Here is a 15,000-nt window from a genome sequence, read left to right as displayed (position 1 = left end):
GAAAGAGGGATGTTTCAACTACTTGTACACCAAGAAAAAACAAGAACTCTATGGCACAATAAAGATAATAAGGCCTAACAAAAAGTGCTTTTAATAGTTCTTCTATCTACGAATAAAACAAGACTGCAAGATCATAAGATGCTTCAATAATGAACTTCCTTACATGATTGGTGCAAGATATAAATGACTAGGTAAACCACAGCGGTAGTCTATACCGACATAGCCTTAAGCTGAGCACTTAGGCAAGTTTTTTTTAGCAAAAAATTGTTGACTATGTTCAATACAAAGTATTCAGTTTGCTTCACAGCCCCTAGCCGGTGTCTATATAGTATATAGTATATAGTATATACTGCTTCATCAATGTATGCAGCTACTATTACTAGTTAAGGTTAAAGTCCGCACAGTTTGCTACAGCTTTAAAGGCTTTCGACTTTTCAAGTAACCAAATTTTGGGTCACCAAGTATTAATGAAAATCGTACATTAAAGAAGTGTTGCGTCTTTTATCAAGTAGATTCATTTTCCAAGAATAAATCCAACTTTCCGATACTTATTTTCTTGACTTTAACCCCCTTCATATAAAACTTGGTCAATTTTGGCAACCTAATAACAGGACTAATATCATCAATCCTGTTATTATGTGAGATATCTAAAGTAGTCAAAGAAGTTAATTTTCGTAAGCTTTCTATATTAGCAATATCATTTCCCAGAATTGAGAGCATCTCAAGTCTTTTGAAACCAGTGAAGTTTTGGTGAATTCCTTTGATGACATTGTAACTAAGATCTAGTCTTTCTAAATTATAGACACCATGTAATCCATCTAACCTAACAATTTTGTTTCTACGGAGGTTTAATTGCTGCAAATTTTTGCAATTTGATAATCCCTGAATATCTCTTATTTTGTTTCCTTGCAAGCTCAACATTCTCAAGGTGCTCACGAGAGCTACATTTTTCATGGATAATATATTGTTAAAACCCAAATCAAGGACCTCAATGTTCTTCCATCTAGAAATCTCCGGAGCTATTGCCTTGATACAATTGGAACTGAAATTCCCTTCCCTCAACCCTTCAAGTCCATAGTATGATACCAAACTATCAGTACCACTACCATTCTTATCCACATGTATTTTCTTTAAGTTTGGCAACTCTAGAGAGCTCTCAAATGAGACAGCATTACCCAGATGAACAGTAAGATTCTCAAGAAGTGGGAGGTAGACATCATTAAAATTTTTTATAGATATTTCCTTTTCAATAAAAATATCCAATGATTTCAACTTCGGCAATCGGAGGTTCTGTCCATCAAGGTCATTGGTACCCCGATGATTGAATCTCAAGACTCTCAAACTTCTCGCACATGGCAAATTTCCTATATTATCAAGGCGTACATCCTGAAGTGTTAAATTCGTAATATTTGTGAAATAATGACTATTTTTCAGAAGGGTCGTTAGATTTTTAAGGGAGCTTAAATACATTGATTTGATTCTCTGATTTGTATCTTTCAACTTTAATGTGATCCGAGGTTCAATAATTTTCAAGTCAATCTCTTGTGTCAAGTTTGTCAACATAAATTCAATACGCTTCTCGGTTTTCTTCAAGACCAAATCATCAATAACGCATGATTTGCAATGTGATTCAGATTCTGGCAATTTGATTTCCAAAGTCTTAATAAACTGAATATTTTGAAGAGTAAAAGATTTCTCAATGTATGAGGTTATTACTGCAAAAACAGGTCCTTTCTCAACATCGTAGCCACCAGGTATTCCATGCATTAATTTTCCTTTCTTATTCCTGAGTGAAATATAGATTCTCACTGTTTCAAACAATATAGCATTAAATACTTGCTGAATATTTGGATGGAAATCGTTTATGTAGGTGAGTTGGAAATTGAAAAAAAGGTGATCAAAATTGCGAAAAATCTTGAGTAGGATTTCAGCAGGAAGCTGAGGTAAGTATAGCTTCATTAATGATATTATGTGCTAAGTGTCAAGTTGGTAAATCATAATAATAAGAACTAAATGTATTCATCAACTCTTCTATTTACCAAAAATTGATGCATTATGCATAAATATTTTCTACTTAAGTCACATGATACACATTTTGAAGTTGCAGCAACATGTTTACCACCTTTCACTTTTGATTACTAATAATATGCGAAAGAAAATAAGGGTAAGAACAAATTCAAACTTCGTATATCAAATGGTGAGTAAAACGAATTATTATTATTATTATTATCTTTATTATAATCATTTTTTTTTTTTTGAAAAATTATTGCTCCACTAAATCTTTCTTAGCCAACAAGCAATAGTTGTGATAATGTAAATCAGTCTTGATGTATTTGTGAAGGAAATCTGGAAAATATAACAATCTCCCGATTCCTGAGCTTTTTTCGCTATTAATAAATTTCTCACAGTGGAGTATTTCCCATGCTTCATCAGCAGATTGTAATCCTGCATCACTATTCTTGAGTAATCTAGTTTCACCAACCTCAATATCGACATCTTCATCAATGTCAACATAGTAGGCACAGGTCTCAAAATCAACCAATTTCCCAGCATCGAACAAATTCTGATTGTTCATACCCTCTGGATAGCTTGAAATTGATTCTACTAAGCCAGCATTCTCTTTAAAGTCACCAGGTAACAAGCCATTAAAACCAGACTTAACAAAAGCGAGTCTTGTGTTTTCGTTCGGCAAGAAAAAAGAAGATGGGTAACGGTACCACTCACGACCAACACACACATTACCAGAGGCATTTTCTGGAAGGTAGCTATATACATGCAATGGTGCAGAGTAGCCTTTAAATAGATGTATGCTTCTCGATATAGAAATAACAAAGATCACAACGATGAGCACAATATCGCATAGAAATCTAATAATTTTGGAGGTGGAATAGAGCTTACTCACACCGCTAATCAGAGCATCAACTTCAAACAATAGAATGGCGGCCGAAAGGTTGATAATTGGATAAATTGGGTACAAAAATCTTTCTTCTTTATGTGGCTGAAGTCCAAAGATGACACACCAAATTAGCATAGGGAGAAGTAAAAGACAAATCAAAGACGAATGCAATTCACGAGTTGCAGAAACATGTTTATCTGAAATTTTTGATTTTATAGAGCTCGACAAAGTATTGTTCCAATGTTGTAATATTGGAGAAAAACTGAGACCCATGAAAGCCAAAAAGAAAATTAAGTTGAAATTCAATGCCAAATTTAATAGGTAGTAACTGAATGGTTCAGTACCAAAAATATTAGGACCCGATTTCTCATCTGCAAAAAGAACATTGTAGAGAAAGATATTCAATGGTACAACTGAAATTTTACTGTAAAGAGTGGAATCAATAGTGACAATAACAACAAGAATAGAGCCAGCTATCCCTGCGCTACCCAAAATGAATTTTAAAGCATGTGTCACTGATTTGTTACTTAGCAAGCATTTTCCCAAAGTATAGAAAATTAACGGCAACGCAAGTGCCAAACTGAATGGCCATCCTAATAACCCAGCCAAACTATACCAAAAGATGGCACCAAAAGCATATCTCATTCTCTGGGTGAAATAAAAATCCAAGATAGCAGAAATTGCATAAATGTTACAGCATAGAGCAAAAGATGAAGGAAGTAAAGCAACAGCACCATGTGTCATTCCTGTACTGACGCTACTGAAAAATAAGAACCAGTAAGCCAAACTGCTAAAAGCAAAGTGTGATTTTAGTTTATAAAATAATCTAAGCTCACCAACGAGAACCATTGTGCCCAAAGAAAACCTTACCACATAAAATCCGATGTAAGGGGCCATGGATAACATATTATTGGTATTGTTTAAGAATTCAGAAAGTTTGAAAAATGGAACAACAAGACAATAGTAAGGTAAAAGATATGCCCATGATCGAATAGAGTATTCTGGTGAGTACTCCCATGTTTGTTTACCAAATCCTCTTAGTAGGAAATTTAAAGGTTCCCAGTAGTTAAATACCTCATCACAATCTGATATCATCATAAATGCCACAGTCAGCATTCTCATGGTTAGAAGAAGCAATATAGGAAGAATATCACCCTTGGTGAAAAGGTTCCGCTTTGAAATCTCCATAATTGCCTAATTTCCTTGAAAGATTCCCACACAATTTCATATGTTGTTGAAAAAAACGCTAAATTTATGAAATGACGCTGACGGTTGACAGTTTTTCAGACTGATGATGTGTGTATTTACAGATTCGAAAAAAATCGGTTGAAGTTCAATGTCCCAGACTAGCGGTACACATCGGCCATGACTACAAGATGCAATTTTCATCAAAGATTGAAACTATCTGATCAAAAAACACTAAAAATTAAAGAGTAATACAACAGAAAAAATAAATAATGCCAATTAGAGGCCGGGAACTAACTATAAAAGTAATAATAATAGCATATAAAAAACAATAACAATAAAACGTTAAAATACACACAAAAAAAGACCACCACATACCACAGAAAGAGCTTATCCTTTTTCAAGAACGAAACTCAGCTACGAAATTGAAAGAAGAAAAAAGGATGAGCAAGAACAAATAAAAACAAAACAAAAAGTAGCCGACAAAAATATAACGGCTTAGACATTTTGGAAATGCGCCGTGCTAGCAACAAATGATCTTCTCAAGGCAATATTGGTGATGCCATGCTTTGCAGCCAAGTAATCATAATCATTCTTATTGGTATCCATGTTTTGAAATCTTTTATCGTCATCCTTAGTCCAAATGCCCGTTGCATTTTCTGGGGGACTAACACCAGTGTTAATGACAAGGTTAAGATACTTTGTTACTAAAGACAAATCACCACAACAGCTGGTAAGTAACTCGGTACCAAACTCCTGTCCAATTCCAAGCTCGTCATGCAAGTCATTTAACAACGCATCTGCCCCAGATACTGAATAATCACGCTTCACAATCTCATTGGCAAGATCAAGGACTTCAGAGAGTGATAGACTAAGCATCTCTTTCTTGAAGTATTTCAATAAAATTCCAGGGTCCATAAGTTTGGAAATGGCTAGAGAAGAGGAATCTCTATTTATGAGTGGTATCTGAGAAGATTGGTTCGTACTCAACATGGATTGATGACCAGCTAAACTAGAATCAACTAATGAGTTCAATTCATTTCTGTGTTCATCAGTTAAGAAGAGATGACTGGAATCTAATTCATCGGCAGGATTCTTATTCTTATCTTTCGAAGAAGCAGCGGCTGCTGCAGCAACAGCAACAGCAGCAGCAGAAGAATTGACAGCAGATATCTTCTTTCTCTTATTTCCACTGCGCGCCCTTCGAACATCACCAATCAACTCGTTGAAATCAATGTTGTCATCTGCACCAATTTCTTTTTCATGATTGTCAGAAGTAATATTGCCAGGTGTTGGTCTCTTGAGCCTACCAAGAGCATCCTTAACATTCTTTCTCGCTGTGAAATCCTTCATTGGTTCGGGAATCTTATTTTGAGCTAAACATTCTTCATAATAACGAATATAATTTTCAATACCATAAACTCTGGCAAACTTCCGGAATCTATCTCTCCAAGCTGCCCGTGAATGATGAGGTTGTTCTTTTTCCATGAGATCAAAGAATTTATTTGGCAAGGTAACGGAATTTGCTTCATCACCTTCAACAACTTGAGATTTTTGCATCACTGATTTACATAGGACATAATCGTCTTCACTCGTGAACTTATTTTTGACCGTAGATGGCATATTTTCGGTTCTGATGTAGTTACCATGACCATCAACCAACAACTCACCTTTATTGTCAGTTTTGTAAACATAACCCAACAGTTTTTGCAAATGGTTTCTGAATCTGTATCTGACAGAATTACCGGTGTGTCTGTTCAACTTTGTAGCGATTTCTCCGAACAATTTATGGGTTGCTCTTCTAGTAGGGTTTTTACGGACCTCCTCCATAATAAAGTTATCTTCTTCTTTGGTGAAGCCATTCTTATTCACAGTAATAATAGTTGGAACTTGATTATGAGTAGCTTGCGTGTGTTGCTGAACTAATTCGAATGCCATTTGTTCATCAGATATGCCTGTGTGATTGTTACTGTTAGCAATAACGGTAGCAAGATTAACGGCCTCCGCATCTTGAATAAGACCGTTACTTTCTGTAACGCGATACGATTCTAAGTTAGCAAAAACCCCATTATTGAGAGAGTCATAAATTAGTTCAGGTCTAAAAGCCACTCTTGATGGAATAAAATAATGGGAAATCACGTAGCCCGAGTAGTCATTGACCACTTTGCCGCCATTGGCTTCGATCATAGTAATGAGGTTCTCTCTGTCTGATTCATTAGAAGGGATATAGAATTTAATAGGACCTTGCTCTTCGTTGAAGAAGATCTCCCCGGTCTTCAAGAGCAGAGGTGGTGCCGAGGATAATGAACGGAAGCTGTCATCATCATCTTCGTCGCCATGACCGCCGTTAGAAATTCTTTGCTGATTCTTGGTTTCAAAATGGTGTTCAGATTTCGGTTGCACGTTACTGACCTGCGGATCAATATTTGAAGTATCGATGTTTACCAACTGTGAAGCAGCGTTATTGATGTCTTCCAGGCTCATGTTGGGGATAACCTTGAGCGTCAAAGGTGGTGTTGAGTTGTTTCGAGGAGACACAGAAGTGGTGAAGTGATTAATCAAGACATCAACATCCAAACAGCAATTTTTTTTTTTTTTTTTTTCTGGTTGCTTGAGCGGCTGGGTAACCAATGAAGGATCTGCATATGCCTCCGGTCCGGAGTCTTGCACGGCTGGACGGGTTTCCATTCCCACGGCTTGGAGGGGATGCTCTTTATAAAGAATAACCAATGTGGTGCAATAGTGGAGTGGAGTTATCCTTTGAATAATTTTACCATTGCCCGAACAAAACAATGGGGAACAGTCGTGGGGTGATCTATTCATCCTTTCTTGTGGTGACCTGTATCTTCATTGCTTTCCTGTTTGTGCTCATTAGTTCAGTATCTGGTGCACCAGATCTTCCCCCGATAATCAAGTTTGGAGAGTTGAAGTCGTATATTGAGCCTAATTTAGCTGTCGTCGAATCTTTCTATGAATCTGAATCAAACTCCCCACAGATGAAGTCCAAGCACAAGAAAAAGAAGCCTGTCTCAAGAATCATTATTGTCGGTGATATCCATGGATGTTATGACGCTTTAAAGTCATTACTCAAGAAGGCGAATTATGACCGCAAGTACGATCAGCTCGTTTCCCTTGGTGATTTCATTTCCAAAGGTAAACAAAATTTCGAGGTTTTAGATTTCCTTATTGAAAATGATGCTGCTTGTGTTTTGGGTAACCATGAGGTCAATATATTGGAAAAATATGCTTCCTACTACAGTTATAGCTCGCCAAAGTATTGTAACTCCCTGGAAAATGACACTTGTGTCAGTGAAGAAAATCTGAAAATGGTTACTACTGAGAAACCAAAGTTTGATCTGGAATTGTCAATTGCTAAAAGACTAAAGCCAAACCATATCGATTACCTTACAAATTGTTCAATCTTATTGGACTTAGGTCCAATAGCACATGGATTCCAGAAAACTCATGCAGATGTCTCGCAACCGTTGTTTGACTCAAATGGCGATACTCAGGAATCTATGAAAGTTTCTGAAGGTAGTGCTAGTATCAATTATTCCAAAACTATTGAAGGTTTGGCAGTTCATGCGGGCCTTCAGTGGCACTTAGACTACATTGACCAATCTGTGAATACTATGGTCAACCTTAGGGCTTTATTCAAACCAAATTATACAGAACCTTGTTTCGACTCTAAAAGAAATATTGATGAAACTATCACTAAACCTTGGTCTGAGATTTGGAATATAAAGCAACAAGAAAAACTGAACTGGAGTGAAGGAAGAATGGTGTTTTATGGCCACGAAGCTTCAAGGGGCTTAGTTGAAAGGGAGTACTCTACGGGGTTGGATACTGGGTGTGTTGCAGGTAAGAAGTTGACCGCAGCTGTTGTCACGGGAAAGTTCTCTAAAAAGCACAAAAAAACTATTTATAACAGCAAAATTGTTCAAGTTTCATGTTAATTCTATTTCTTTTTTTTCTTTCTCAAATATTAGTGTCTTCATCCCGTTCCTTATGTTTCTCTTTATTTTAAATTGCTGTTTATTTTTTCTGCCAAGTATTAATCATTAATCTTATTGTCATATCCTCACTAATACGTGTTTTTTTCTATTTTCTCTGCTGCTTTGGTTGTCCTTATTACAATATTTATCATACAACAAGCATATACATCATTATACATTAAACTTAGAAAAATCTAAACTAAAGAAAAAATTCAAAATATTGTAAGAACGGCCACCCTAATATCCAACGCTTCTTTTTGGAATGCCTAATTTCATACCATTGCTGCTGCTAACCCATCTAAATAATGCAACATGATGAGTCGTTGGTCTTCTAGGTTTTGTCCGAAATTTTTCTTGTTCTGCTTCTTCGTCGTCTTTCAAACTTTTGGTGCTTCTAACTTTTTTAGCTCTTTTTTTCAATAATTTATTTAAAGTGTCTCTTTTTTCTTCTTCCAATTTCTTTTCATTCAAATTTTTTCTTCTTCTGGCCATTTCCATTCTCCTAAGCTGCTGTTCTTCTTCGGTCAAAACATTTTTCTTTTTGATATCATTGGAAAGAGCCACAAACCCGCCACCAACTCGGCCAGTAGAAAATTTCTGAGTGTCGTTGACACTAGTTGGAAATTCAGAAACCGATTTAGAATCATCACTTTCTATGTTTTCCTCCAAGTATTTGCGCCGCTGTCTTTCAGTCATTCTTGTTAAATCTGGAGTACTTGATGAATAATTGTCAAACCCATCGTCTCCACCAAGAATTTCCTTATCAAGTCCTAATATTTCATCATCATCTTCATAGTCCTCTTCATCCTTGCTATTTATACTATCAATTTCTTGATCGTCATATTCCTTGTAGTTAACTACTTGCATTCTGGACCTCTTAGATCTCGAGGTTTCTGTCAGCTCCGGTTCAAGATGTCTTTTTGCAGCAGCTACACTTCTAACACTCCTTTTTTTGTCTGACATACGTTTCCTTGATGTAACTGATAAGCTGGATGATGAATATTCATCTTCACTATCCAACATTTTGTTAGCTTTCTTTGACATGTTAAATCTCAATTTAATACCTGAAGTTTTTTTCACCCTAGGAATATGGTCTTCATCACTCTCGTAATCATCACCAATCACCACATCGTCATCAGGGTTGGGGAGTGCAAGGTCATCATCGTCATCGTCTACTATAGGCGGAACTGCATCTTCGTAATCCTCATAGGCAGGATACTCTTCATCTTCCTCTTCCTCTTCCTCTTCCTCTTCTTCTTCTTCTTCTTCTTCTTCTTCTTCTTCTTCTTCCTCCTCCCCTTCTTCTTCCTCCTCCACATCCACATCCTCAACTTCCTCGTCATAAGCATCAGCATTATCTGGAGCCTGTCCTCGTGGTTGTTGTTCCTGTTCTTCATCATCATAATCTACCTCCTCATCATCATATTCTTCTTCTTCATCTTCACCCTCCTCACCATCCTCGTCTCGATTAGCAAAACCAACATCTTCTTCTTCTTCTTCTTCTTCTTCTTCTTCTTCTTCTTCATCATCATCATCATCATCATCATCAATATTATCTCCTACTGCCTCAACATCTTCACTTTCCTGACTGTATTGACTCTCTAGCCCTTCAGCTTCAGACTCCTCGTCGCCATTCATATTAGCATCACTTGGAAGGGCTGAACTTTTATTATTCATATCTTCACTGTCTATCGAAGACAAATCCGAATCACTGTTATAGCTCATTAGATCACCTTTGTATATATATATAGAGTATGGACCTTCGCTAATCGCGGACTCAATAAGGCTAGTTAATTTTCGTGTCGCAACTTGAGGGAACCCACACAAATAAATAGTGCGCGTATCACTAAATTTTCAAAAACTCTGCACTCCATCCAGTGGAAAGATTCAGTCTACACAAAAGATTATCTACGCTACTACTAGTGAAGGTTGCCAAAAAAAAAAAAAATGCTCAGGGTATTATCAAGAAGAACTTCTCAATTATCTAAGGTGCGAAACTTTACTAAAGTTTCTGTTTCAAAATTCTCTAATGCGCTGTTGTTATCTCAAGAGGTTACTAGCGAATCTCCAAAGGTACCATCATATTCAAGACCAAAGATTCGTCTTGACAGCCTTTCAAGGATTCTAGTCGAAACTATTAAGACAACAGGCCCATTATCATTATCGTCTTATATGAAAACGTGTTTAACCCATACGGATTATGGATATTACACTACTAAAGATCCCCTTGGTATCAGATCATCAGGGGATTTTGTGACGTCCCCAGAAATTTCACAAATGTTTGGCGAAATGATTGGTGTGTGGTTTTTTACAGTATACTTGACACAAAATAAGCCAAACAATGTCCAATTTATTGAATTTGGTCCAGGGAAAGGTACTTTGATGCATGATCTTCTCAAATCATTCAATCAATTGTTGAGAAGCTCTACATTGAAAGAAAAAATTAGCATTGTTATGGTTGAAGCGTCTCCACTTCTCAGGTTGGAACAGTTTGAATTATTATGTGGGAAGGATAATAAGATTAAGGAAAGTGAGGATGGAATCGGATATGTAGGTGTGACCAAATGGGGTAACAAGATCAGATGGGTGGATACCGAGCAGGATATTGAAGAAATCGGACACAAAGATCATTCCAATTACGTTGTTTGCCACGAATTCTTTGATGCTCTACCAATCAAGCAATTTGAAAAGACCGAGCAGGGTTGGAGAGAATGTCTTGTTGACTACATATTGCCTGAAGACAGAACAACTAAAGAAAGTGAAGGAAGGTTGACTTTACCAAGCCAAACCACTATCAAATCTTCTGACTTGGAAGCTGAGAAGGAGCCAAGTTTCCATATGACTGTTTCTCCTAAGAAAACTACATCTGCTTTTGTTCCACAACAGTCTCCTAGACATAATGCGTTACCTATTGGTTCCAGAGTTGAAATTTCCCCAGAGACTTTGACTTACTCTAAAAAGATTCATCAAATTATTACATCCAATGAAAAGCAACAGGGGGCAGCTTTATATATCGATTATGGACCAGCGGACACTATTCCAATCAATACTCTTAGAGGTATCAAGGACCATGCAATTGTCTCTCCATTTGTAAACCCAGGTACTGTTGATTTGTCTGCGGACGTTGATTTCCAGGGTATCAAAGTTTTGCTGGAAAATCTAGGAGGAGTGGATGTCCATGGCCCGGTAGAACAAGGTGACTGGCTCAATGAATTAGGAATGCAATACAGAGCTGAACACTTGATAAATAAGCTGAAGAATGATGCGGATAAAGAGAGGATTCTGAAGTCGTACATCAGACTAGTGGATAAGAGCGATGCTGGTATGGGAAAGATCTATAAGTTCATGGGGATTCTTCCTAAAGGGACCACAAAACCCGTTGGGTTCGGAGGGTCTGTTAGTGAGTGAGACGTGAAGGGTCTTTATTTTACGATATTAAAGAAGACTCACCTTTTTGTAAATAGGTGGGATGCTGATGGTTAGGCATTGGAAGGAGCTTTTCCACCACACATAGATATATATGAAAACCAGTAGACTCTTTGAAGACCTTTATATACATATTGTATTAAATGTAATCAATTATTATAGATAATACTAATGCCCCATATATATAGAAGGGGGTCGCCTGCAAACAAGAAGGGGGCATTACACCCCTGTTATCAGTTATGAGCGCAGCAGCCAGCAGGCCGTGGGTGAGCTGTATAAGTCTAGCTGTCCGTTTCCAAAACAGAGAGAAGGAAAAAGGAAGGAAAAAAAAAGGAAAGGAAAATTTTTTTAGGATTGTTTAACTTTATAGTCTCAGGAAGTATAGATTTGTGTTGTTTTAGCGTGGCTTATCCTTGCACCTGTCAATCCTTTCTTGAATTCATTCAAGTACCCCTCCATAAAATTAGAAAGTATCCAATTGACGATCGTTTTATATTTGCGGAGGATCAAAACAACATCTTGAAAGTTGCCAGCATTTGATTTGCCGTCATCTATCATAATATTGAAAATAATAATAATAGAATGAGTGACAATCCTTTTGAGACACCTATTTCAAAAGGAGAGGATACTGCTGTATCTAGTGCCACTAACGATGCTGTGGCATACGAATATTGTCTCAAATCCGTCGAGGAAACTGCTGAAAAATTGAGTACAGACGTAAAAGTGGGCTTATCATCTCCGCAAGACATATCATATAGGAAAAGAATGTATGGCTTAAACGAAATGGAAGCAGAAGAAGATGAACCTCTCTATTTGAAGTTCGTGAAACAGTTCTATGAGGACCCTTTAATTTTGCTTTTGATCGGATCCGCCATCATAAGTTTCTTAATGGGGAACATTGATGATGCTGTTTCAATTACCGTTGCCATCACAATTGTCGTCACTGTTGGGTTTGTTCAAGAATATAGATCTGAAAAATCGCTCGAGGCGTTAAATAAATTAGTGCCGCCAAACTGTCACTTAACCAGAAACGGAAGCACCGAAACTTTGTTAGCATCGAACTTGGTCCCTGGTGATCTCGTCCACTTTAATGTCGGCGACAGAATTCCAGCAGATGTTAGAATTATCGAATCTAATGATTTGTCTATTGATGAAAGCAACTTGACCGGTGAGACTAATCCTATCAGTAAGAATGCCCTTACCATTCCAGCACAATCAGAGTTCACCAAAATTCATATCAGTGATTGCAAAAATATCGGGTTCATGGGTACTCTCGTGAGAGACGGTAACGGTTCTGGTATTGTTGTTTCTACTGGCTCCCAAACCGTTTTCGGTCATATTTTTAAGATGATGGCTGATATTGAAAAGCCAAAAACTCCTTTACAATTAACCATGGACAAACTTGGAAAGCAATTGTCAATGATTTCCTTTGGTATCATTGCAGTAATTGGCCTTATTGGTATTATCGAAGGCAAGTCATGGTTAGACATGTTTCAAATTTCTGTTTCTTTGGCAGTCGCTGCTATTCCTGAAGGTTTACCAATTATCGTGACTGTTACTTTGGCACTCGGTGTTTTAAGAATGGCATCCCATCAAGTGATTGTGAGAAGATTACCAAGTGTTGAAACTTTAGGCTCCGTTAATGTTTTGTGTACTGACAAAACGGGTACTTTGACTCAAAATCATATGACAGTTACTAAAATCTGGGCTCCTCAACAAGATATGATTGACATCTCTGCTGAAGGAACTCATCACGGCAGTCATCACTATGGATATGATGAGCCATCTTTTGAGAAATTTTTGACTGCTGATGTCCAACAAGTATTGGAGATTGGGAACATTTGTAATAACTCAAGGTATTCGTCTGAAAATGACCGGTATATTGGAAATCCAACTGATGTTGCTTTGGTTGAAGTGCTAAGAAAGTTTAAGCTTGAAGATATTAGAGATACTAGAAAAAGAGAAAAAGAATTGTCTTTCAATTCCGCAAGAAAATATATGGCCGTCACAGTTCATAAGGGTGATAAATCGAAAAATGAAACATATATTAAAGGTGCCTATGAAAAAATCTTGAATTACTCAACACATGTGATTAGCGATAACAAGGCTGGCAAGGTATCGATTACCGAAGAATTCAAACAAAAAGTGATCTCTAAGGCTCTTGAAATGGCCTCTCACGGTCTTAGGGTCATTGCTTTGGCTAAAAAAGAAGGTGAAATGGATTTCAATAAGGACCCATCAGGCTTGAAATTTGGTGGTTTGATTGGGATGTATGACCCTCCTAGGCCAAACGTTCCTAATGCAATTGCTCAATTTGCTAGGGGTGGCGTTCATGTGATTATGATTACTGGTGATTCCGAAGGAACTGCTGTATCAATTGCCAAACAGGTCGGCTTGTATATTCAAGACGCCAGCAGGCAAGTTATTTCCGGTGAACAATTAGATAATATGTCTGACAGAGATTTAAGTAATGCCATTCAATATGTTAATGTGTTTGCTAGAAGTACACCTTCTCATAAAGTTCGTATCGTCAAGGCTTTACAAAACAGAGGGGATGTGGTTGCAATGACTGGTGACGGTGTTAATGACGCTCCTGCTCTTAAGTTGGCAGATATTGGTATTTCTATGGGTAAACACGGAACTGATGTCGCCAAAGAAGCCTCAGATATGATTTTGGTTAATGATGATTTCACCTCCATCTTGACTGCCATTGAAGAAGGTAAAGGTATCTTTTACAATATCCAAAACTTTCTTTGTTTCCAACTTTCTACTTCTGTCGGTGCCTTGGGTTTGATTGCCATTACTACTTTCTTAAATTTGCCAAATCCATTGAACCCAATGATGATTTTATTTATTAATATTATCATGGATGGCCCTCCAGCTCAATCATTAGGGGTTGAAGCTGTCGACCAAGATATTATGAACCATCCTCCTAGATCAAAGCACGAGAATATTTTATCAAAAAGATTATTGCAAAGAATTTCATTGAAAGGGTTGATTACCGTTCTTGGTACTATATTTATTTACCTGAAGGAAATCACCTCCGATCATCAGGTTACTAGAAGAGATACTACTATGACTTTTGTCACTTTCGTTTCATTTGATATGTGGAATGCTATTAGTTGTAAACACAACTTCAGATCAATATTCCAAGTTGGCTTCTTCAAGAATAAATTCTTCAACATTGCTTTGGGCATCATTATCCTTGCAGAACTAAGCATTGTTTACATCCCTCTTTTCCAAAACATTTTCCAAACTGAAGGTTTGAGTTTTGGTGATTTAGTATTTATTCTATTTGTTACATCTTCTGTTTTCGTGGCTGATGAGGTTTTCAAGATGATGGTTCCAAACAATAATGACATTACTTTCGCTGGCAAAGCCAATGCGATTGTATAATAATGATTACAATTTTACTCTTTTTAATTCACATATTCTACGCTGTTTTTTCGAGCGTTTTCTAATATAAATTGTTTTTTTTTATCTTTGAGTCTAATGGTA

At 37.0% G+C, this 15,000-nt stretch overlaps 7 protein-coding genes across 7 annotated transcripts; 3 read left to right on the top strand and 4 right to left on the bottom strand. All coding sequences in view use genetic code 12, as the record gives it.

Annotated features, from left to right (window-relative positions):
* Positions 1 to 504: 504 nt before the first annotated feature.
* Positions 505 to 1,959, bottom strand: DASC09_051220 (leucine-rich repeat domain-containing protein; the record flags this gene model as incomplete). Its single annotated transcript, XM_064998721.1, has 1 exon — positions 505 to 1,959. One exon carries the CDS (start codon positions 1,957 to 1,959, stop codon positions 505 to 507), a length of 1,455 nt encoding a protein of 484 aa, XP_064854793.1.
* A 304-nt stretch (positions 1,960 to 2,263) lies between these two features.
* ALG9 (dolichyl-P-Man:Man(6)GlcNAc(2)-PP-dolichol alpha-1,2-mannosyltransferase) lies at positions 2,264 to 4,084 on the bottom strand (the record flags this gene model as incomplete). The annotated part of the gene is made up of 1 exon (XM_064998720.1): positions 2,264 to 4,084. The coding sequence occupies one exon, from the start codon at positions 4,082 to 4,084 to the stop codon at positions 2,264 to 2,266; it is 1,821 nt and encodes a 606-aa protein (XP_064854792.1).
* A 495-nt stretch (positions 4,085 to 4,579) lies between these two features.
* Positions 4,580 to 6,565, bottom strand: RAP1 (DNA-binding transcription factor RAP1; the record flags this gene model as incomplete). Its single annotated transcript, XM_064998719.1, has 1 exon — positions 4,580 to 6,565. One exon carries the CDS (start codon positions 6,563 to 6,565, stop codon positions 4,580 to 4,582), a length of 1,986 nt encoding a protein of 661 aa, XP_064854791.1.
* Positions 6,566 to 6,873: 308 nt separating this feature from the next.
* PPN2 (putative serine/threonine-protein phosphatase) lies at positions 6,874 to 8,037 on the top strand (the record flags this gene model as incomplete). The annotated part of the gene is made up of 1 exon (XM_064998718.1): positions 6,874 to 8,037. The coding sequence occupies one exon, from the start codon at positions 6,874 to 6,876 to the stop codon at positions 8,035 to 8,037; it is 1,164 nt and encodes a 387-aa protein (XP_064854790.1).
* Positions 8,038 to 8,313: 276 nt separating this feature from the next.
* Positions 8,314 to 9,801, bottom strand: IES2 (Ies2p; the record flags this gene model as incomplete). Its single annotated transcript, XM_064998717.1, has 1 exon — positions 8,314 to 9,801. One exon carries the CDS (start codon positions 9,799 to 9,801, stop codon positions 8,314 to 8,316), a length of 1,488 nt encoding a protein of 495 aa, XP_064854789.1.
* Positions 9,802 to 10,023: 222 nt separating this feature from the next.
* On the top strand, positions 10,024 to 11,484 carry DASC09_051170 (uncharacterized protein; the record flags this gene model as incomplete). Its single annotated transcript, XM_064998716.1, has 1 exon — positions 10,024 to 11,484. The coding sequence occupies one exon, from the start codon at positions 10,024 to 10,026 to the stop codon at positions 11,482 to 11,484; it is 1,461 nt and encodes a 486-aa protein (XP_064854788.1).
* A 600-nt stretch (positions 11,485 to 12,084) lies between these two features.
* Positions 12,085 to 14,898, top strand: PMR1 (Ca(2+)/Mn(2+)-transporting P-type ATPase PMR1; the record flags this gene model as incomplete). Its single annotated transcript, XM_064998715.1, has 1 exon — positions 12,085 to 14,898. The coding sequence occupies one exon, from the start codon at positions 12,085 to 12,087 to the stop codon at positions 14,896 to 14,898; it is 2,814 nt and encodes a 937-aa protein (XP_064854787.1).
* Between the last annotated feature and the right edge of the window lie 102 nt (positions 14,899 to 15,000).

Source organism: Saccharomycopsis crataegensis (assembly GCF_037102585.1).
Source record: "Saccharomycopsis crataegensis DNA, jcf7180000000085, whole genome shotgun sequence".
NCBI classification, from domain to species: Eukaryota; Fungi; Ascomycota; class Saccharomycetes; order Ascoideales; family Saccharomycopsidaceae; genus Saccharomycopsis; species Saccharomycopsis crataegensis.
Note: the sequence above shows the minus strand (reverse complement) of the source record. Positions and strands in the feature narration are given on the sequence as shown.